The sequence below is a fragment of the Anoplopoma fimbria genome, chromosome 4 (genome assembly GCF_027596085.1).
Source record: "Anoplopoma fimbria isolate UVic2021 breed Golden Eagle Sablefish chromosome 4, Afim_UVic_2022, whole genome shotgun sequence".
Lineage (NCBI taxonomy): Eukaryota > Metazoa > Chordata > Actinopteri > Perciformes > Anoplopomatidae > Anoplopoma > Anoplopoma fimbria.
In genome coordinates this window covers 19725847-19749143 of record NC_072452.1, presented here as the reverse complement: position 1 = coordinate 19749143, position 23297 = coordinate 19725847, and the positions used below count along the sequence as shown (strand labels likewise).

The 23297-nt window shown below is 37.2% G+C and overlaps 5 protein-coding genes across 6 annotated transcripts in view; 4 read left to right on the top strand and 1 right to left on the bottom strand.

The window, feature by feature from the left end:
- The first annotated feature begins 1953 nt into the window (after window positions 1-1953).
- Window positions 1954-3119, top strand: LOC129090378 (ribonuclease-like 3). Its single transcript, XM_054598017.1, has 3 exons — window positions 1954-2002; window positions 2148-2205; window positions 2630-3119. Exon 3 carries the CDS (start codon window positions 2636-2638, stop codon window positions 3062-3064), a length of 429 nt encoding a protein of 142 aa, XP_054453992.1. The 5' UTR covers window positions 1954-2002; window positions 2148-2205; window positions 2630-2635; the 3' UTR covers window positions 3065-3119.
- A 2349-nt stretch (window positions 3120-5468) lies between these two features.
- On the top strand, window positions 5469-8680 carry LOC129090202 (uncharacterized). The gene is made up of 5 exons (XM_054597752.1): window positions 5469-5778; window positions 6219-6575; window positions 6731-6868; window positions 7007-7053; window positions 7138-8680. Exons 1-5 carry the CDS (start codon window positions 5484-5486, stop codon window positions 7306-7308), a joined length of 1008 nt encoding a protein of 335 aa, XP_054453727.1. The 5' UTR covers window positions 5469-5483; the 3' UTR covers window positions 7309-8680.
- Window positions 8681-9244: 564 nt separating this feature from the next.
- LOC129090174 (uncharacterized) overlaps window positions 9245-23297 on the top strand; it is a 15309-nt gene continuing 1256 nt past the window's right edge. Inside the window, exons 1-6 of one of the 2 annotated variants that reach the window (XM_054597714.1) lie at window positions 9245-9317; window positions 9605-9934; window positions 10115-10474; window positions 10757-10891; window positions 11028-11071; window positions 11158-11696. In XM_054597714.1, the coding sequence (XP_054453689.1) occupies window positions 9275-9317; window positions 9605-9934; window positions 10115-10474; window positions 10757-10891; window positions 11028-11071; window positions 11158-11292 (1047 nt within the window). In that variant the 5' untranslated portion in view covers window positions 9245-9274 and the 3' untranslated portion in view covers window positions 11293-11696. Of the gene's footprint in view, window positions 9318-9604; window positions 9935-10114; window positions 10475-10756; window positions 10892-11027; window positions 11072-11157; window positions 11697-23297 lie in introns of those variants that run through there. The other variant, XM_054597713.1, reaches the window with a different exon arrangement.
- On the bottom strand, window positions 13446-17456 carry LOC129090176 (uncharacterized). The gene is given in 7 exon segments (XM_054597717.1): window positions 13446-13890; window positions 14253-14317; window positions 15920-16036; window positions 16472-16807; window positions 16902-17082; window positions 17085-17248; window positions 17412-17456. Coding segments are annotated over 7 exon segments (1044 nt in total). The 5' UTR covers window positions 17452-17456; the 3' UTR covers window positions 13446-13749.
- The window catches only part of LOC129090177 (signal-regulatory protein beta-2-like), an 8404-nt gene continuing 7409 nt past the window's right edge, over window positions 22303-23297 (top strand). Inside the window, 4 exon segments of the mRNA XM_054597718.1 lie at window positions 22303-22356; window positions 22495-22590; window positions 22593-22827; window positions 22975-23191. Of these exon segments, the coding sequence (XP_054453693.1) occupies window positions 22314-22356; window positions 22495-22590; window positions 22593-22827; window positions 22975-23191 (591 nt within the window). The 5' untranslated portion in view covers window positions 22303-22313.

Sequence of the window (23297 nt, the reverse complement as noted above, 5' to 3'; positions counted from 1 at the left end):
CCAAGTTAAAAGGAAACAAGTGCAAAAGTATCAATACCTTCATCGATTCCAATATCACAACAGTGAAATCAGTCTGTCGGAATAATGGAGAGGCATGTGGTGACATGACCAAAAGCAAGAAACACTTTTACATTGTTGTCTGTAAACTGATAAAACAGCAAACCAGGGATCCCAGATGTTATTACCAGGGTATAAAACTCTACAAGAAAATCATAATCAAATGTGAACATGGCTTTCCTGTGCACTATGCTGGAGATATTGGTCACTGTGAGAACTGACACAACACCTGATATGTTCATTTGGTAAATAAACATTTTTACAGCATACATTTGTTTCAGTTTTGTAATGCAGTCTCATGCAATAATCATGGTCATGGATATCATTAGAATGCATTAATAATGATTATACCATAATAAAACAAATCATACAGTACTTTAATTCATTAACAAGTTCATTCTGTGCATCAAAATGTGGCAGCTTCATTAAATGATTAAAAAATGTTTTTAAACACGCATATTGTTTTTGATCTGTTTAGTCTCACGGCACTTTGTAAAAGCGATGAGCACTGGGAAATGAATTAAAGCCACATGCAACAGCCACACTGATAAACAAAAGCTGCGGCTGGCCATTTATCAGACCCTGACCAAACACCCAAGACTGATTACTGAGAACAAACCTTTCTTTCAGGATGTTGAACGTGAGAAGTGCGTGAAAGGTCGGCGATAGTTTCTCACTGTGGTTGTGGGCCAGGTGGTTGCAAACACTGCTGCGTGCTCATCAGGGCTGCTGTACTGAAGTAGAGCCTTTCCTTAAAACCTGTCAGCATCTGTAAGTCTTGTAGATTCTGCATGATCCACCTCACAGGAAAGAGAGACACCTGTCCACATCAACCGTTATTGTTTTCTGTTATTTCTACCGTATCTTTGATTTGAAGATGAGTACATTAACAAACTATTTTTAATGTATTAGAATATAGACAGCATAATTGTTTTTGTAGATGCGAACATTGCAAATGTATGTTCATAGGGGGCTTTTAATGCTGAAGATATGTTGTTTTAAAAATGTTAACAAATTACAAACGACTACTTAGAAAAGTTCTATCTTCTTGCACAGTCGCCTTGCAAACAACCACCAATTCTAAATGCAGCAGTTATGCAGACAGGCAAAGACTGGACATTTAGCTACCCATTTTTTTGCATCTGTAATCAGGTTACAGATGCAACAAAAGAAGAGCTAAACGACTTGTTCAACCAGGACTATGGCTTTGGAAAGACTCAGCCAGACGTTTTTCTACAGTATTGTTTATTTTCATTTGTAATTGAGTGAGAAGCATTTTCCAAAACGTTTGGTGTGTTTCATGCATGTTAGTAATCCAGATGGCTTTTTGACGGGAAGGGAAAACTCAAATCAATCAATATATTGACATGTAATCCAGATGGCTTTTATCAATCAAATACCCACCCAACAAACAAAATCTGAAAATTCTCGGGTGAAGACCTTTTATTTGTGGTGATATCTTGTCTTTTCAAGTAAGAAATTGTTTGGAAGGGCAGAAGATTGTATTTCAATATCGGGGATATACAAGAGCGATTTAAGAAGTTCCATCATGGTTAAAATGACAATAAATCCATGAGCTAAAACACTGCTTTTCATACTGTATCATTATTATTGCTGACTTCTCTTAAAGGGATCTTGCCTACATGACTTAAATTGCATTGTGTGCTTTCATGACTTGAAAGTTCAAAACTATAGTGACTGTGTCTTCAGATGTGCTGGTTTGACAGACTTGGCTAAACTCCAGAGGATGTGTTGTTGCTTATTGCAAAATTTTCTGAAACCAGTAAGAACCCTTTTTGTTCCTCTTTTGCCTATTTACCAAGCTTGCACTGTGATTTCCAGTCCCTCTTTGTCGTTGGGCCAAGAAATCAAAGTTCAAAACTAATAGTATAAATAATTCAGCAGTTTACAGAGACTTCCACTGCTCACTCTGTTCCTGATACAGGTAAATATACTTTTTATTACACAGAGTACAATATGTGGAAGACAAACATGTAGACTAAAAAAATATATTTTTTTTTAAATAATGAATATAAAATATAATATATATAATATATATATATATATATATTAAATTTTTCTGCCCCAAGGACTAGACAGAAGTAAGGAAGAACGAAGAACTGTTACACGTGTAACCTGACTTGAAAGGTTTGTTTTTGGTCTTACTCTTACTTTATAATCCATCTGACAAGGGTTTATGCAGGTCTTTAATCTCATGGCTGTATTGCATTTAAACTTCCCGGATTGATGTGGAGGTTTACAGTACATACAAACTAAATACATAGTGGCTTAATTTTAAGTGTTTTAAAGTATTTTTTTAAAATGTGCAATTATTATCTTGTTTGCATAATATTTAAAATAAATAAATTATCGGACTGAAGAGGTCAATAGCTTTCATTGCTTGCAGCTCTTAATATACGTTATAAATTATGCTACTTTACCAAATGCCTCGCAAAATGTATTTGCATATGGAACATATAGATAATAATGATAGGTTTTATATTTCAGAATACTCACTTATGCTGCTGTAAATGATCGTAACAGGACATTTTTCCCCTATTTTCATCACCAGGGAATCATGAGGATCTCATTTGCCTGTGTGCTGCTGCTTTCTGCTACTGTGCTCGCTCAGGAGAACGACGGTTACAGAAAATTTATAAACCAGCATATCAACGGGGATATGAGTGCTGACAGATGTGACCAAGTGATACAAAATAGAGGTATCACTGTGACCGACAGTAATGAGTGTAGGAATACCAATACCTTCATCCGAGCCACCACCAACCATATCAGAGCCATCTGTCAGAGTGCAGGAGAGCCATATGGGAGAGGTCTGACCAAAAGCCTCCTACCTTTCAACATTGTTGTCTGTACACTGAAAAACCAGGGGGCCAGGCGTCCCCGCTGTCAGTACCGCGGTCAAGCTCGCACCAGGAAAATTGCAATCGCGTGTCAAGGAACCTTTCCTACACACTTTGACGGAGACATAGTATACTTTCAGGACTGACCCAACAGTAGCTTTGTACATCAGTCTCTTGTTAAATAAAACACGTTTGACGGCTTACAGTTGTCTGTTTTATTTTTTCTAAAGCAGTCATGTACAATACTGAACAGTGTGGCGACTGTATGAATCACATAACGTTGGAAACAAGATCAATAACAATGTTTGCGTTGGTCATTGACATTCTAAAATATGGGCGACTGGTAAAAGCTAGTGAAAAAATAATGTTTTTCTAGAGATGTTCCATGAGTAATAACTAATACAATGCACACATGTATTGTGTTTTTCTAATTAAACAATAGCTTCTGGTTTGATTGTAATGAGAAAAATAAAGCCCTGATACAGAAACTGGATTGATCCTCTGAAGGTAAAACACAGCTTTATGAACCGTTGAGCACATAAAATACTTTTGTATATAATAGACTTACTTACAATTGTACAAGAAAAAAAACAGAAAGGACAGAGTGTTGCCAATTGAAGCCTTTTTAATTCTACCTGCTTTGCCCGTGCTGTACTGAATGTGGGCCCCTCTTCCCTGTAGAACATACCTTGAACTGTTACACAGCTTATTTGGTTTCCTGATCATACTGCGATTAGAAGAGTGTTTACAGTCCAGTGGGTTCAAGGCTTCCCCACTGAACTATAATCCGAAAACATTTTGATTTTAGCAGCTCTATAAACTGATAAATACATCAAAGTCCAGAAAGGAACTGCCAGAGTCAACAGGCTTATGGGAAGATGCCTACTTGTGTTGTTTCATTCAAACTTTTACTAAAACTGATACTAAAATAAGTCTGATTTGGTCAGCCTCCACAGGAAAACAGTTACTGAGACTGAAAGGAAACCTAAATGTTCTAAAACACAAACTCTTACATCACTGATACAATCAAAACATTTAATCATCCGAGGTAGGCAACGTAGTAAACATGACATGCTATATACACTTACTGATTTTACAAAAGCGACTCAGATTGCCCGTATCCTCCATGATACATCAACTGAAACCCCCATTGTTTAAACATGGATGTCTAATGATATTGAGATTACATGAATGTTTGCAGTCCAGAAACTGAACCAGTCAACAAACATTGTGATTAGTTTGTATGAACCTGTACCAGAAGATGGCAGCAGAGTAAAGAGAGAGAACAGATTCCCATGTTGGAAGGCCAGAAAGGAACTGCCAAAGTCAACATGGGAGATACATTTAGCACATACAAATGCAATGTGCAACTATAGTGAAACAAATATACTAAAGAGAACACAGGAAGATGCTTTACTTTCTACTTGTAACATGCAGTTTATTTATTTTATCACAACTGTTGTAGTTTTATCATGAGTTTTTCACTATTGTACCTGTAGTCCAGACTAAAGGGGATAATTCAGTGTTTGATACGTGAAACTTGTTTTTTTTAGCTTGTCAGGATCCTCTTTGCTTTAGGCCCTGGACAGTTGGCACTCATACACTAACTACACCCAACCACAAAATTTAAATAGACAAAGTTTCAATGCCAGCAGATCTTGTCTGCACATTCTCTTAGACTCATCTTTTCACCCTATCGCTGCACTCTCAAGTTGGTTCTTTGACCTTCAGTACATAACTAATAAGATGACAGTTGTCAAAAACATAACTTGACTCATAATGAATAAAAATGTAATCCTCTGTGAATCAGAATGTCGTCTCTACAGTGTTTCAGTTTTCTTTTGTGCTAAAGTGAAACTTGTGAGTTCAAAAAAACTATTATTGTGAAAAAGGCCTTAGGTGCATCAAAAGTGTCCAAAATCCCATGAATATTTCCCCTCCTACTTTTACACTGTGACAGTGACAACTACAAATGACACTACACTGGAACATATTTAATTGATAGAATATATATTTTAATTTGGTGATATATGTCTGCCTCTTTAAAGGTTTGGAGAACTTTTTTATGAAGGAGAGAGAGAGAGTAAAAGCAGAAGTTGATTTCTGAATGTTTTGGAAATGCAATGCAGTGTTTGAAATAAAGTGCTAACTAGGTTAAGCTTGTATTCAGGATAAAAACGGTTTACAAACCACAGTTCTGTGTGTGTTGATTTTAGCGATGAATCATTTTTTTTCCCGTGACCTGCAAAGTTGAAACCAGCGTGATGAGAGACCAATCACTGTGTTCTGAAACTGTCCCCTCCCATTATATAGTCACATTAAGACTAATCATCCTGCAGTATGACCTAAATTAAGTGCCCTTTCAAATGGATTAAACAGAAAATGCTGATCATATTTTGTGTAGCTTTTGTGTTCTCGATTGGGCGTAAGTATGCGTACAGAATTCAGTTTCACTTCTGTTTTGTTTCATTATTCAGTCACCTTTTTCAGGGTCACTTTGGTGTAATTGTATCACATGCAATTTGTTTTTCAGGATGCACAGACCACCAAAGCTTTTTGACAAAGATGGTTCGTGTTGGAGAAGATGTGACTCTAACATGTAGTCGCCAGTCTTCATCGGCAGGATACTTATTTTGGATCAGACTTGTTGCTGGAAACTTCCCTGAACCTTTAGCATCCACTTATACTTTTGATAATGCCAACGTTTTTAAGACTCGTCGCATTACAGCAAAACAAGGGTTCGGAACATTTGTGCTACATATTGCCAAAACAGAACTCAGTGATACTGCATTGTACTACTGTCAACAAGTGGTTGAACTACAGACAGCTTTTTTGAATAAAACCTTCCTGGGAGTCAAAGGTAAATTAAACAATATTCACCTTGTTTATACCAACATTCAATTTCCAACTGCAACTTTGAATTATGTGCTATTCTCGCTTACATTAATACTATTAAATGTTCTGTTTATTTAATTCATAAAAGTTCTTCAGAACATCAGGCAGTGTATCTTTTGCAAACAAAAATATATCTGAAGGGGAAAGTTTGTGGCTTCATTTGAGTTGATTTAGCCAGTGTTACACGATGACATTGACTAAATGTAAAAAATGTATCATTCTTTTACATCCTGTGTGTCTATACTGTTCATACTGATTGCTATTAGGCTATTTAGGTTTTATCATGTATAATCGATTTAGGAAAGGTTTGGTTTGAATTAATATCTTTGAATAACTACCTGAGTACTTGCAACACATTCTTTTTATATCATGGAAATACAGAATATTGTTTTCCTTCTTTTCCAGGACCAGAACCAAATATCACTGCCGTCATACAAAACCGTACATCTGATCCAGTCCGTCCAGGAGACTCAGTGACTCTGCAGTGTTCAGTCCTCTCAGACTCTAAGAAGAAAACGTGTCCAGGAGAACACAATGTGTACTGGTTTAAAGCCGGATCAGATGAATCTCATCCTAGTGTCATTTATGCTCAAAGAAACAACAGTGCTGGATGTGAGAAGAGTCCTGAGGCTCACTCTCCACAGAAATGTGTCTACAGCTTCTCTAAGAACATCAGCTCCTCTGATGCCGGGACTTATTACTGTGCTGTGGCCGCATGTGGGGAGATCTTATTTGGAAATAGAACAAAACTGGACATTGAAGGTAACTATCATTTTGCATATTTAATCTACTGAATCCTTAAAGATAAGATTCAATTTAATATTCATAATCTTACCAAGAGGCAACATTTGTTTTTACAAAATGAATGATTAATTATGTGCTTTTACATCTTGTATCATTTCTTCTTAATATTTCAGCCTCCAACATGTCGTTTGGCGATTGTCAGAGGGCCAATACACTTCTCTGTCTGTCTTGTGCTGCGCTGGCTATAAGTTTGATTGTTATAGCCTTACTGATATATGCCATCAAGAAGAAAAAGTGCAATTGTTCTAATGGTAATAAAACCTTTATTTTGCTCGATGAAATTATCGCTGTGTTTCTTTAATTATTCTATCATTAATTTTCAAAATAAAATGAAATCCTGTGCATCAGAAATGTGAATGTTACTGATGGTTTATCATGTTATTCTCTAGCTGCTGCCCTGCAAACAAATGCTGCAACAACAACCACTGATCAACAGGTGAGTTATTTAAAAGAAAAAAATGTTTAGTTGGTACATTTATGTCCTAATAATCTAATAATGTGTTGCCATACATTTCTACAGGCAGATGAAGACTCATTGGTTTATTCTGTAACAAACTTCACCAAAAGGAAAGCTGGCTGGAGTATAAGGAGAGCTGAAGTCGAAGAAGAGACCGTCTACTCTGATGTCAGGTTTTGGGATAGAAACAGCAATGTGTACACTGAAGGTAATAGATGTTTGTGTAATGCTTGAGAGCTACACCAAGTAGCAGATATTAGCAACATAAGTTATGTTGTAAAGCAAATGTGTCCGTTAGTGTATATATTTAGGCCAGATCCTTTTGCCTTTAAATTTTTCTTTTATTTCTGTAAGTTGTTTATCTTACATTGCTGTCTCTTTTGTATGTAGTAAGAATGTTAAGCTCTTATACGAAAAGTTTATATTCAAGCTTTCTTTTGTGTGTCACAGTCCCTTTTGTGTGGCCAACCATTTACCACAATAGGTTACTATCGCACCTGCTACAACTACAACATGATGCCTCTGCCTCTCAGAGCTGGCAGTCATGATCTGGGGCGGCTGTGGCGTAGTGGAGAGCAAGGTAGTTCTCCAATCAGAAGGTCGGTGGTTCGATACCCGGCTTCAGCAGTCGAGGTGTCCTTGGGCAAGACACTTAACCCCAAGTTGCTCCCGAAGGCTTTGCCATCGGTGTGGACTGGATGTTGCATGAATGTTAGTTAGAGCCTGATGGTGGCACCTTGCATGGTAGCCTGTCATCAGTGTGTGAATGGGTGAATGATATGTAATATACTACTGACTGTAAGTCGCTTTGGATAAAAGCATCTGCTAAATGACTGTAATGTAATGTAATGTACTCTGCACAACCACAAGAGGTCGATGTCAGAAAAGTATCTCAAAAAGAGAATTTATTTTTAAGCATTTGAACAAAGTACTGTTGCTGTGTCCCCTTGTGGTCCAGTTCAGTCCAGTTCATCCTGGCCGCTTAGTACACTGTCATTTTAACACAGACGAAACAACTGCACTAAGAAATGGACTGACGCCTTAATTTCCAAACTGTCTAAGAGAAAAGAAGTTTAAGCCAAATGTGGTTTGTGTGTTTAAAAGGCAAAATTATTGAACCAGATGAGTGACAATGGTTGAGGGCCACTTTTGACACCAACACTGAACCAAACTAACCCAATTCATGTGATGGATTTCATTATTTAGGATAATTTGTCAACCACGGTAACATTTATCAGCTCAAGCGTGGGTATTTCCCCCCAGTTCTCAGAAAATGAAAATGGCTTAAAACAGTTTGGTTTCTTTGCTCGTGTCCCACGTCATACATGCAGCCATTTCCTGACTGAAAGTGGGTTAAAATGCAACCACAATGTGCATTTGAGTGCGACTATTTACCCATCATACTGAGATACACAAAGCTTTGTCCAGACTGAAGTACATCAACTATCTGATTGATTGTGAGGAGATTTTGTACAGACATTCATGGTCCTTGAGGGTTAGTCTTCGGACAAGCCTTAGTCTGTTTGGCTAGTCCAAATGAGAGGGAAATTGATGCTTCTGGGTCTTTTTCTATTTAGTCTGGTTTAGTTTAAATGTGTCCTAATTAAAGCAGACCAAATAAAAAATTGTTTTGATGAGGAGCGTGTACTAAGAAGTGAATTTATTTTTGGTCTCCAGAGCTCATTCTCTTTGTTCTCTTTGGCCCAAATGTCCATCAAACTTCTGAAGAGGTCAAAATCTTTCTGCTCACACTCGCGTTATCAGAGTTTACCTGTGTCCATCCCAACGAATGTCACTTCCTGCAACCCGGTCGGAATATGTTACTTACTTTAATTAAGCTGCAATAGGGTTCGCTTGGAAATGGTCCAAGACCATCTCTGTCAAGCGGTCATGAACCAGTTGTTGTGGCCTGCACCAGAGCAGAAACATTATAGAAACCAACGTAGGGAGGAAAATATATATTTCTTCTTTACTTCTTTACTCAAATGGGTATTAACGTTATGAAATATGTGTTTGCTGCAGTTTGGCACTCCGACCTCTATTCGAACAAACCACAAAACCTCTAAAGTCTTAAAGTTGCATCAGAACATTGTGACAGGAAACATATTTTTGAAGACTTCCCTACCCGTCACTCCACCTTATATCATCACATTTACTCTTGGTAAACCAAACGGAGGTCCTAACAAGAGACAACTTCAGGATGATCCTTCTGTGCATTACCCTGCTTCTTCTTCATCAAGGATGTAAGTAGTATCCTTCTCTGTTTGAACAATTTATTAGGATTCTTTTGTCGGGAAAAAGGTTATTTTTCAAACAATTTATTACTTATTTATTGTAAGTATGTTGGTACGTAATTAAACAAACTCAAACCAACTTTATATTTCTAGCTGTAGTTTCAGAAGTCAATGTGTGTGTATATAAAATGCATGTAATACATTGTTTGATTTATCTTCATTTTCTAATTCTACATTATTCATATTGATTAAGATTATTATTTGAATTATATACTCCCCATTGTCTTTTAATACAGATGCAGATATCTTAGTGACCACAGTTGAACTTGGTGAACCTGCAACCTTCACATGTGTTTTCACCGATTCGGAGTATAGCAATACACGAATCAAGTGGTACAGACAGAGAATTGGTGATACTCTTACATTAATCACCACACTGATGAAAGGCACTGCACAACCTACGTTTGAGCAAGGGTTTGATCCCTCACAATTCTACACAAACCATTCAAAGACCATGAGCACTCTGATCATTTTGAAGACAGGCCCAGAAGATGAGGCACTGTATCACTGTGCAATCACTACCTGGAGTACGGATCAGTGGAGTGGCACATATTTGTCTTTAAAAGGTAATGCATGTTTCTGAATTTTCAATAATATGTGGAGTCACAAATATCAGATGTGTTTTGTGTCCTAACACTTTGTTCATTTACAACTTCAACTTCTATTTTGACATTTCCATTTCGATGGTCTAACTCTGCTTGATGATACAGACAAATTTTTACATTTTCCACTCTTGTATTTTGTAGGAAACTCTCTGAGGACGACATACTCTACTGTTGTTCAGTGGCCGTCGGCATCTGATCCAGTGAATCTAGGAGACTCCGTGACTCTCCAGTGTTCGGTCCTTTCTGACTCTCAAATTAAGTCCTGTCCAGTTGAAAACAGTGTGCACTGGTTTGGAGTCAGATCAGATAAATCTCTTCCAAACATCATATACAGTGGTGGAAATAGACATGATGGATGTGAGAAGATAACTGACACTCAGACTAGCTGTATTTATCGCTTCACTAAGAACATCAGCTCCTCCGATGCTGGAACTTACTACTGTGCTGTGGCCACATGTGGGGAGATATTATTTGGAAATGGAACAAAACTGGACATTGAAGGTAACTATCATTTTTCAGTTTTACAAGTTTTCTCCCTTTTATTGCCATCAGAAGTGCTTTTAAGATTAAACAATTATACACAATTTGACAGCATGATATACTGCATATTGTATATTAATTTTTTTATAGCTGCAGCATTCCATCAAATGGAAATAAGTCAAATAAAATCCATACAGGTTGATTGTAAGCAAATATTTGTGACAACTAAAATCCTCTTTAGAGGAACTACATTTTCATTTGGTTTTACTAAATGTCATTGTGTATTTTGTTTTCATGTTTCAGAAACCGTCTCGTGGTACTTTGGTGACAATATATTTCTCTATATGATGTGTGCTGTCTTGGCTATAAGTGTGAACGTTGCAGCCGTGATTATTTACGCCCTCAAGACGAACAAGTGTGATTATTGCAGTAATGAAAGTAATGAAAGTTACCTCTTTTTATCTCACACTCACATACACACATGCATATATGTATTTCTATTTATCATTAGTGTTGTAACAAACAAGTGCATCCTTTTATCGCTTGTATATATTTTTTTTTCTTCATATTGTAGCTGCTGTTTCTCTGCTTGAAAATGCTGCAAAAAGGAATTTAAAGGTAAGATCAACTTATCAAAAAAAAACTTACGATGCATCTTAATTGGTATTTGTCCTCTCACAGAATTTTTCAATACATTTCTTCAGAGAAATGAAGACAGATGGATTTATTCTACTGTCGTCTTTACCGTGATGAAAACTGGCAGTGATGGAACGAGGGACGCAAAAGCAGCGGAGAGGGAGAGGATCTATTCTGCTGTCAAGGCTTTTGGGTTGGATTAGCATGAGGGTGGACTGTTTAACATCAGTTGGTACCATAAGGGAAAGCTGATTAAAGGCTGTTTTATGTGGCTATTATAGTGTTGTGCATATGATGTATATATTGATTTAATGTTTTGTTCTTATGCTTACATTTAAAACTAGTTGGTTAAATTCAGTCACAACTGGATGTTGTGACAAGATAAGATAAGATAAGATAAGATAAGATAATTTTTATTTGTCCCGCAGCGGGGAAATTTGCAGGCTTACAGCAGCGCGTGAGTAAAGTGCACACAAGAGACATAGTAGAAGAAGACAAGATAAAAAATAAAAAATGAAAAATAAAATAAAACAAGTATTATAAATAAGCAATAAAAAAAACAGTAGAAAAAACAACAATAACTGAAATATTATATTTACAGACAGAAAAAAACAACAATTTTAACTTTTTTAACTATTATTGCACAGTGTAATGTATTGCACAGGTTTTTATTGTCATGTTATTATTTCATGTGTCATGTGGTCTGCTGGGAGCAGAGTTGGTTGTGCAACATGACAAGCAGGAAGGAAGGACCTGCGGTACCTCTCCTTTTTTGAAGCAGCCGGTGGCTGAAGGAGCTGCACAGAGCTGCCAGGGCGTCCTGCATGGGGTGAGAGGTGTTGTTCATCAGGGATGACAGCTTGGCCATCATCCTCCTGTCTCCCACCACCTCCACCGTATCCAGTGGACACCCCAGCACACTGCTGGCCTTCCTGACAAGCTTGTTGAGTCTCTTCTTGTCTGCTGCTGAGATGCTGCTGCTCCAGCAGACCACTGCATAAAAAATGGCTGATGCCACCACAGAGTTGAAAAAGGTCTTCAGGATGCTGGGTGAACTCCAAAGGACCTCAGTCTCCTCAGCAGATACAGTCTGGAGTGTTTAATTGTTTTCATCATAACTGTTGTGGCGCTTGTTGATGAAATGCATTACAGGAAATGCTACTGCAGTCATAATGACATTACAAATATTGTAAAAAGTAAAATATTTGGCGCGATCATGCAGCTGTCTACAAACAGAGACCACACATAACGGAGCATTTATATTTAGTTTTTGTCAACGTGTAATAAAGTTGTCAAAAGTTTATGCATTTTTACTTTTTCTCTATTGTCATCATTGTTTGACACTTAAACTTTATGAAACTGCTATGAACATTCTTCAGAATTTAGCAAACTACGTCAGTGACTAAAACACGCTTGGTCTTTTCCAATGATCTCCATTCAGAAGTCATTCTTACTGTGAATTACTGTGAACTTATTCAGTTCAGTGGGGGTTGGTGTGAACAGCAGAATAGCCTGTAGGGGGCACAAAAGAGAAGAAAGAAAAATCTGCATTGCTTTCACTTTGGTGAATATAGTTGAGTAGGTAGATTTGTTTTCATGTGTCTACAAGACTAAGATAGAAATGGCAGCTTGAGGAAACTAGTAACTGCAATTGTACTCATCCCCCTTATTCCCTTAAAATATTTAACTGCACCATACAAAGAAATGTCCATACAATAACATTTTATATGCAGATGATACAGTTGTTGAAATGCAATGTTGAGCTGAAAAGTTATAATTACACAACAGAGAACTGCAAAAATCATCTTAGAAGACACTAAAAAAAGCCATTTTTGTCAATAAAGTAAAACCATGTAACGAACAGACCAAGAGGAATGTGACTGTTTTCACACACGGCATTTATGTCTGAAAGAAATCCTGCCTGTAGCATTTCATATGAGGATCAGCTTCCTTCTTACTGCTGATTCATTTAGCTACTGCAGGGAACTTTGTTTTCTGTATAATATGTGCTCTCAAGTATCATGATGATTCAGAAAGTGTTGTTGATGTTGTGAGGAAACATAAAACCAAGTCTCCGAAGGGCAACAAGGGCCACAAAAGCTCTTGGTGCTATTTATTAAGGTGACACATTCTGAGTGATTTGCAGCTCCTTCATATCCTTTTCTATGCAGATTGTGGGACGTGTTTGAAAGAAAAATGTTGCCCGGTGTGTGCAAGACCCTTATCATGAACATGCATACAAACAAGCCACAGCACGACACACATGGCTGCACTGATCCAAATCCAAGTATGACAACATCTATTCAAATACACAGTAATACAATGAATAGCATGAAAGTAACTTTATTAGCAGCAAACTAAGTAAATACAACTTTTCATATGGCAAACTCACAAATTCATTCCTCAGGTACTGGTGTGCAAAACGTTTTATTTCAATTTAATCTTTTCTCAGTCATCCACTTATGCACCCACTTTGTCACATTCAAGCAAGCTGACATTTGTCACAAGATGAACTTGACCTATAGGAAGCACTTATTTAAAACCAAAATAGAAGAAAAATGAACTTCATGGCATTTGTTATAAACAAAAAGCAAAGCTGAGCAAAGTCCAACCCGATGGAGACATGTGGGGGTTCATTTCACATGCAGGCCTTGCTCCGCCTACAGGTGGAGCTGTGTGTGGTAGTCTGCTCGCACAGCAGAGTACACACACTCTGATGGAGACTCTCTTTTTTTCACTCTTTTCACTTTCCTCGTGGAGTAATTCAGTGCTGCATAGTTAACTGCATCTCCGTCAACATCCTGCAAATAATAGCTGCTTATTAATAATACATTCTTATAGATTAAGACTGGAATATGAAGAACAGTTAACCAAGTCTAGAATATACAGAGTGTCATCAGGCTGCATGGTGCAGCATCTGATCATGTACTATTGAGTACCAACAGCCAAACCCTACATGTAGCAAGGGTGAAAGTTGATGCTTATGAATTGATAATAATAAATATTTCAAAGTTTCATTACACTGTTGGTTTAATTGACAACCTAATAAATTTGCTAAAGAAAATATGAAATTTGAATCAATCTGTCAACGATGTGAAACAATGCCAGAAAGAGAAACCCTAACCCAGAGTCAGAATAATGTAACAGTTAAAAACATATTTACCAGGTCGGTTGATTGATCCACTGTCGACTTGTCATGTCCAGGATTACCGGCGGCACTTGTCGCTGCTGATAAAAGGGAAGCCTTCAGAAAGTGCGCACACACTGGGAACTGCTTGTCATTTATCAATGTGACCTTTATCAACCTCACATGACCTCACATTTTCAGTTCTGTGCTTTACAGTTACTTATTCGCTCCTGTGAATCTCACGCAACTCTTCTAATGCTGGCCACTAAAAAACTCAACTAAGGCATTCAGTTAATCTCTGCTATATGTTGGAAAATGTTATATGGTGAAAAGTGTTAAATTATCTGAGATGATTTGTTTATTTCACTTTTAATAAATGTCTCTAGCCTCAGCATGACATAACCACTGCTAGAATGATGTAATACGATAAGCTCTTTGTGCTTTTATTGTGACACACGTACTTTTTATCACAAAAGTAGTCCAGTGAAAACAGAATGTCGTAACAAATGTCAACTGAATTTTGAAGGGACAGTGTGAGCAGCTGACTTAACACCCCTCCGCTCACTCTTTCCTTTTCAAGACTTCAGTAACGTGAGACACGAGTACAAAACCGTGGTAACGCCGTTGCCTCACTCAGAGGCCATCCTAACCACTAATTTAGGCCCAAAGATAGTCAGACGGCTGGCCTGCTGTACTACAGGTTTGTACTCTGCGGCTCATGTGACAGCAGTTTTTTCACAAGCGTGTTGGAGAGCTACTGTGGCCTTCAGGTAACATAAAACACAAAAGCACAAAATATTCTTGCTAGAACCAGTGTTGGTTTGTCCGTACTGGGCTACTGCAGAAACATTGCGCTGCAACTTCAACTTCAACTCCTTGAAGAGGACTCTCCCTATGTAGATATGAAAGACTCATTCTAAGCACTTTCATTTTAAATTCTATTTCTGCTAATACATCTCCCTAAACCTTACATACTGTTTCTTTAAGGTGGTAACTTGGGAGTTTTTTTCTCTTCTGTTGGACATCGGGGTTTGAATTTATCCCAGAAAATATCATATCCTTTTTATCACAAATTTAGCATGAAACTGTAGTTATTAGTTAGTATTGATTTACATTCACAAAACGTATGCTGAGGTAATAAAATGTCTCGGTTTATTAAAAGGCTGTTGAAGGGCAGATTTTTCCCGTGTGAAAATGTATCTTTCACATATGATACATTGGCATAAAGACACATTGATTTTTTAGCAAATATTTGACAGTTATTTTCACTTTTGACAGATGTTCATGTGAAGTAACACACTTATGTTTCCTGAAGAAGACGTGAATGGATGGTAAAAGGACACCTTGACTTAGAAGTGGTGGCTTGGACACTGTTGAATGCTTTTCCAACATTCGACCTGCAGTCTCTGTTGTCGCCTTTGAAACAAACCGCTTAAGACCCAATTATTTTAACTGGTTCATGTCGCCTGGTGCAGTCCTATTTTAGTAAATTTGTGTGTTTTGGGGTCTGTTGTTATTGTTTTTTTGTTTAACTGTTTTTATGGTCTTATTTTCAATAATTTATTCTTGTGAAGCACTTTGTGATCTTAGTGCTATACTCAATACATTTTACTTCCTAACGTAAGTTTTAATATTTTTTTTAATTCTGGAACATGTGCATAAATTGATGCTTAATTAAGTCCATGTATATTAGGAGAACATACCTTTGCAATGTTCACAAACTCTCCTTCGTTTTACAAACAAAATAAGGAGGACAATCACAGTCACACAGCAGGCCAACAGGACTCCAAGCACGATGACAACTAGTTCCAGTTTTGATCCTGGAATTAGAGAAATGTTAAAATAGACGCTTAACAACTCATTCATGTTAGTTATTTCATTGACCACCTCGGGCAATATTATGAGAAATTAAAACCTGAGACTGTTTGAAGATTTTAAGATCATAGAATATTTTTTTCTTTCAAAAAGCAGAACATATTATCTAAATCAAATCCAGCCTTCTTCAATTTGTTGAAGTAAGGAGTTTAAATCAGATTATTTCCTTGCACCGCATTTATCAAAACTCTTTTCAGATTAAATGAATGCAAACAAGAACGGCACGAAAAAAGAACAATAATTATCCTTTAACATATCAGAAAGCTGTGACTGACTTAAAGATGCAAGATGTAACCATGAATTATTGTATCCAAACAAATCTGTCCAACTTTATGTTTTAAATGTACTGAAGATTATATTATTTAAGTCTTTCAACTTACTTGTCTCCACTTTGGTTCCTTCACCAAACAGGATCTCTCCACATGTGACCACAGCACAGTAGTAAGTCCCAGTATCAGAGGAGTTCTGGATAGTTTTTGACAGACTGTAGTCACAACTTCTTTCTTCTTGTTTATCACTGTGAGTGTAAATGATGTTTGGATGAGATTCTCCTGATCCAGATCTGAACCAGTGCACACTGTGTTCACCTGGACACTGGACTCTGTTCTCTTTGTTCTTAGAGAGAAGTGAACACTGGAGAGTCACTGAGCCGCCCGGCTGGACCGACTCAGTCTCCGGACTTTGTTTCACGTAGAGAGATTTCTGCTCATTACGATCTGTGTGATTCAGTTAAAAAGACATCAGAAGAAATTATTGATCTAAATGTTTAGCTTGACTTAAAAATGTGGCACAAACAAAATATATTTGTACCTTTTACTGCCAGTAAGATTCCTTTAACAAAAGTGTGTGAATACGCTGATCCACTGAAACAGAAATATGTTGCTTCGTCCTCTTTGATGATATTTCTGATGGTAAGAAAATACTGAGTCTTCCCCTTTGTGACTTTGAAACGTGAGTTGTTAAATTGCGAACTGAGTGTTTGTTGAGTCAAAACTTAACAGTAGCTACTGTTTGGACCATATATCCAAGAGGCTGCTTGTACCAGTAAGAGAATTGGAGATCCTTCTCAGAAACTGTACATTCCAAAGTAACATTCCCACCAAGTTCAACCAAAGTCACAGAGACCTGGTGAGAAACATCTTCAGTTCGACTCAGGTCTGAGGAAAAGAGACAAATTCAAAGAAATTTACAACACAACAAGACAAAAACAATGACAAATGTAATGTATCTACCATTAGAAAGACTGTTACTTTGACTTGTCTTTTAACAACTTTAACACAGTTTAATATAAAGAATCATAATGTTTAAAATTGCACTTACACACTGTACTAAGAACCAAAACAGCCAGTCTTCCGATCATTGTGGTAAAACACCCGTCTCTTGCACAACTGATGTCTTCCTACCTAAAAGAAGGTTTAGTCACAAGATCATCAAAGTGTACAGAAATCGTCCTGATTGGCTGAAAAGCAGTAAATGCACTTCCCCCTTAAATTTAGCAAATCCATGATCCAATTTCAATTACTCTTAGATGCATGATTGGATTCATTGTTTGTTGTTTTACCCTATGGTAAGGGTAAATAAATTATCCTGGGATTTAATTATCAGGATTTTAATCAAATCCGTTGCATTTGATTGGACTTCTAAAAAGTGGGCGTGCTTAGAATGTACAAGAGAGCCTCCCTTGTGGCTAAAAGTTGCAGTAGTGATCTGTGAAAAGCAGTTCAACATACCTCAAATCATGATTTGAGGTATGTTGTCCTTGTATGCCATGCTAAGATTACAAGACCTGAATCTACCTTAATTAAGCCCATTGTGAGTGATTTTAACAATGTCTGTGCATCATATAAATTCATCTGTTCTACTTACACTTGAATACTTCTTTAACCTTTGTTTATTCCGGATAGTCCCATTGAGATTTAAATCCCTTTTTACAAGGGGCTTAATGCAGTGTTGCCCTTACTGTGTTAAGTTTGCTTGATCCCTCCCACAGTCAAAAGACATGGCTGTCAACTCAGCTAGTCCATCTAGTCAAATCTTATAAAAGGCATAAGTAGCCCAACAGCAGAACATTACTGCACAAATGTGTTGTAATTGGTTATTTCAGTGCAGTGATGTCAGTTCAAACATGATACAACATGTTAAAACGGTGGACATGGCAGATTTGTACTAATTTAAACACCGCCTGTTATTTCTTGAATTATTGGACTTCCGCAGGAGATATTGTTTGAGTTGGGAGTAGGGTTTATGACTGTCTGGAATATTAGGAGTTTAGATAAGAAATAGTTGTCCTGATAGCAAGCAGAAGCTACACTGACAGACAAAAGCTGTGGTAGGCCATTTCTCTGCCTATGACCAACCACCAGGGCTGTTTACTCAGAAGAGACCTGACTATGGGCTTCAACAGGATATGAAGTGAGGTTAGAGGTGCAAGAAGGAAGGCTAACTTTAGTTAAACCAGATGACTTGATTGTATTAGTTTTATTTGCCTGCATAAATGCTCATTTAAATAAAAACAAATCACTGTCTAACAATTACATTTTTGCTTCAATGCCAATGTATAATCATTTATTTACCAACCATATTTATTTTCCATTCAGTCCTAATCAGAGTTACATGTGCAGCCCCCCGTGCCATTGTGAAAACATAGGAAGGAAGTTGAGCAACACTCTCCACTTTTTATGTCAGAGAAAAAAATAATCTAGATACCAGGTCCAGCTGTGTTTTGTTGGTTTGATGCACACTGGAACAGATCTTATGTCATGATACCTCAAAAATAGTCGACTGAGGGTTTATGATTCATCATCAGTAAAATAAAAAATGGTTTATGATGTGTTTCATACAACACACTGATGAGTGAATAAATGTATCAGGTAAAATAAGTAGGTTCAAGCTCTCGGATGTGGGAACTTTTTATTTAGCAACAGGGATTTTATTAAGAATGACAGTGGAAGATTTCTGACATATTGCTTTTTTTAATTTAAACTTTGATTAATGTTTCAGGACTCAGTTCATATTCCAAGCCTCAACAGATATAGTCACTTTTATTATTTCAACAAAGCGAACACAAGTTAAGGCTGGGGCATGCTCCTCAGGCCACGCAGACGTCTCTGAACAGCCCAAGTGTACGTAGGCGAATATGATCAGGGGTTATTCTGAGACGTTCACAGGGCTGTCTTTTGTACTCATATGTATTTTAAACATAATATTTCTGTCTTTGAAGAAACATATTTCCAGCCTTAAATCTAAATTAACAAAGCACAGCTAATGTCATGTGAAGATAAAAACATTGACAAACACTTCATACACATAATACATGTTGGCTTTCCAAATTATAACAAAGAGCTGAACTCTCTTTTTTGACAATCGAGATTCCTTTGACTTGTTTTTCTCCTTCTTCTTTTTTATTGTAGATAAATCCCCTAATCGAGTGGTTCAGTTCTTCTGGGTTGCCATCCTAAAAATAGTAGTTGTAATAGTCAGAGCTGTGACAACAAGACCAAGAGTAAATTATAGCTGATAGGGCGTTTGGTATCAGAGAGGCTTCCTTTAACGTCCTGGATTTCTTTTATAAACAAGAATATCTGTAAATTCCAGTTATGTTCTTCGTCTTTGCAGTGTACTGAACTTACCCTCAGTTTCTTGAGAAACTAAGGACGGTAATCACAATCACGCAGAGAGCCAACAGTGTCCCAAGGATGATGATGACTGGATCCCATTCCTGAATAGTTCCTGAAATAATTATAAAAAAATGTCAGCAGGCATTTAAGTCTTGAAGTCATCCATCGCTTTCAGGGGACTCAATGGTAACGAGCTTAGATACTGCGGATAATATCATTCATCTTATAGTTTGTAAATGTATATCAAATGTATCATAATTCATCATTTGTATTTAAATTTTGGAATTTCATGAAAGAGATGAGATGATATAATATGAGTCAAGACCTCAATTGGTTTTTCAAGTTTAAATGTTGGGCACCTTTCATATAAACGTGTGAAGGGAACAATAACAAGTTGTGAGATGATTAATGTATTTAAAGTTATAATTTCCACATTTTCCTAAAGACCAATGTATAAACTGATACAAAAATAATCCCTTTCAATCATCACAATGACTACAACTAGAAGTGTGTGGTGGTGTCTGTCTCTACAGGGACTCTGCCCTCTGCTTGGATTTTCTCTTTGCTTCTTATCTTACTGTGTTTGCAACGTTGTTGGGCGTCATCAATGAGCCTTTGAGCCCCATGTGGGGTTGTCAAATACAGATGCAGAGGAGTGTGATGAAAAACGGTCATGACATACTGTGACTGGGTAGGTGCGTTTGTCCGACCCTCCTTAACCCTCAACATACTCCAACATAAGTTGTATTATATTAATAATACTCTTTAAAACAAGTGTCTTATTCCACTTGCTTTTTAACAGAAAAGGTAAAACATCAGTCAAGCAGAGCCTTCTGAGGCTAAAACGGAGTGAGAAAGGAAGGTCTGTATTGACACCTTAGTTTGAAGCCCAACCACAACAATGCTTAAGTTTCCACGCATCACTTGTTTGTCAGTGGCGACTGTGAATGTGTGTCTATGTGTGTCTGTGTGTGAATGTACAAAGCAAGTTTTTGCTTGTTGTAAACAATATGTAGAACCCAATGAAGGCCACAAACCACAACGAGCTGCTGTGAAAAATGTTTTGGAGGTTTTGGTCTTATACTGTAGATAGATAGGTTGTCTTTCTTGTTTCTTATTATTATTGTTATTTCTTTCAAATTCACACTGGCTCCCTCTAGATAAAAAATACGTCAGTCAGAAACTTTTAAATCGCCTCCAGGTGAATGTGATACTGTGAGAGTGGCGCTCTGCTGCAGCCTCTCTGAGAAGAAGTGAAGTGAGTACTGAGGACGGACGGTCTAACAGCCCTCCTCTGAACGCTGTGCTCTTCCTGCTGATTTGACTGACAGTCAGCAGTGGGCGGGTCATCATTCATGATGTGGAGCTTCTTAATTGGCTAGCTCGTAAAACATTTAAAATGTCCCCTCTATCTCTGTGTATCACTCTGGCAAGTATCTGGATGCATCTTTTCTACAGAAAAATCTAACTGATGGACAGATTACTGTTTAACTAAGATTCTACAGACATTTTTTCAGGATTTTCTGTTAGGCCCAGAAACATAGACCTACATATATACAGATATATTATGCATTTACATTCAAAGACTCTTCCTTAAACAGCATCCCGACAAACTGTTCACATTTTGAATTAAGCTGTTTTGCATGTTTTACACACTTGGAATCTAATTTAATCATTAGCACAGCGTAAAGCCGGGAATTGTATGCATTAGCCACAAAGCATCTGGATCTCAGTTTCATTTTTGATATTTAAATCTTACAATACCTAAATGCATAAACTAACACTCAAACTAAATAAGAGGCTGTAATTCAGCCTGGTTCCCTTTTGAAAATACATTCATATCGGACATCCATCAGAGGGTTGGAGAGAATAGAGACATAGTTTATACTCGTCAGTGAAGCTCTAAAGATGCTTTTGAGTTGCACTATAGGAAATGTAGTGTTTTTGGAGTTTGACTCATTGTCAGGACAAAGAACCAGGATGTCTTTGCTTCTTTGCTGCTTCAGTTTTGACCACTCTTTTTTAAAGATTTGTATCCGTCTCTTGCAAGTTCTCCAACTTTTTGGGAGTGTAATACTTTAATGCTGGAATTCACTTTTAATCTTGTTAATGTGCCATTTCAATGATCGTAACCTTAACAGATTGTTTTGTTGTTGCCGAATTTGAAACTTACCTTAATCATAAAGGGAGGAAATTAAATTTGGCATTCTGGACAGGGATAATACCTCACCCCATAAATCACAAAAAAAGTGCATTTGCAGCCTTGTTTAGGGTTCGTGAAAACCAGTCTACATCCCTCATAAATATGGCTGTACAAGAGTGAATGAAATAAAAATAAATCAACCAGATTGTTTCTGGATAACTGTGGTTCACATTAGTATCAAATCAAATCATCTGTTGTATTTACTCTTCAGTGTCAGTTATAGAAACTCACCATGAAACAAAAGTGCGCTGTTGGTTGTTTCATGTGTTTAGGATGGAAAATAATGAGAGGCCAATCAGATTGCTCTGAAACTGTTTCCTCCCACTTGATAAGATTACATTAAGGCGTATATGTTCTTAAATGATTCAATTTAACTGCAGCCTCAAGTGGATCAACAAGAAAATGACGATCATATGTTATTTACTGCTGATTCTCAGCGTGGGGCGTAAGTACATTTAGAATTGTCAGATTTATTCCAGATATATATTTATACTATTGTCATGTTCTTACAGTATCACAGCAGGACATACCTGATTCTTTCTCTGTCGTTAATCACTGATCGGTGTTTCTCTGATATTTTCAGGTTGCACAGATGATCAGAGGTTTGAAACAAAGACTGTTGGTGTCGGACAAAATGTGACTCTGTCTTGTTCTCGCAAGACATCTCTGGAACAACACAATCTTTTTGGATCAGGCTTGTTTCTGGAAACTTTCCAGAGTTTTTGGGAGGAACATTTAATTTTGATATTGATGGTGTTAATAACACTCCTGGCATTACAGCAAAACAAGAGCCTGGAACATTTGTCCTGCATATTCATAAAACAAAGCTAAGCGACACTGGAATTTACTACTGTATTAAAATATACCGACTTGATTTGACTTTTTTGAAAGGAACTTTTCTGAGAATTGGAGGTGAATATAATTTATTAAGTAGTTTACATTGTTTAATTTTCCTAAATGTATGTTTAAAGAGAGTACATAGTTTATAGGAAAGTGTTTACATTTTTACAATGTTTGTGTTCATTAAAGCATATTTATTTTTATCTTTGTATTTCCTACCAACAGAACCTGATATCACTGCTGTGTTACAAGACTTCCCATCTGATCCAGTTCGTCCAGGAGACTCAGAGACTCTGCAGTGTTCGGTCCTTTCTGACTCTAAGAAGAAAACTTGTCCAGAAGAACAGAGGGTGTACTGGTTCAGAGCCGGATCAGATGAATCTCATCCTAGTGTCATTTATGCTCATGGAAACAGTGCTGGATGTGAGAAGAGTCCTGAGGCTCACTCTCCACAGAAATGTGTCTACAGCTTCTCTAAGAACATCAGCTCCTCTGATGCCGGGACTTATTACTGTGCTGTGGCCGCATGTGGGGAGATCTTATTTG

Coding starts and splice junctions, on each gene's coding strand:
- LOC129090202 (XM_054597752.1), top strand. CDS start 5,484: ATGGTTCGTGTTGGAGAAGATGTGACTCTAACATGTAGTCGCCAGTCT. Junction 5,779..6,218: donor AACCTTCCTGGGAGTCAAAG/GTAAATTAAACA, acceptor CTTCTTTTCCAG/GACCAGAACCAAATATCACT. Junction 6,576..6,730: donor AACAAAACTGGACATTGAAG/GTAACTATCATT, acceptor TTAATATTTCAG/CCTCCAACATGTCGTTTGGC.
- LOC129090378 (XM_054598017.1), top strand. CDS start 2,636: ATGAGGATCTCATTTGCCTGTGTGCTGCTGCTTTCTGCTACTGTGCTC.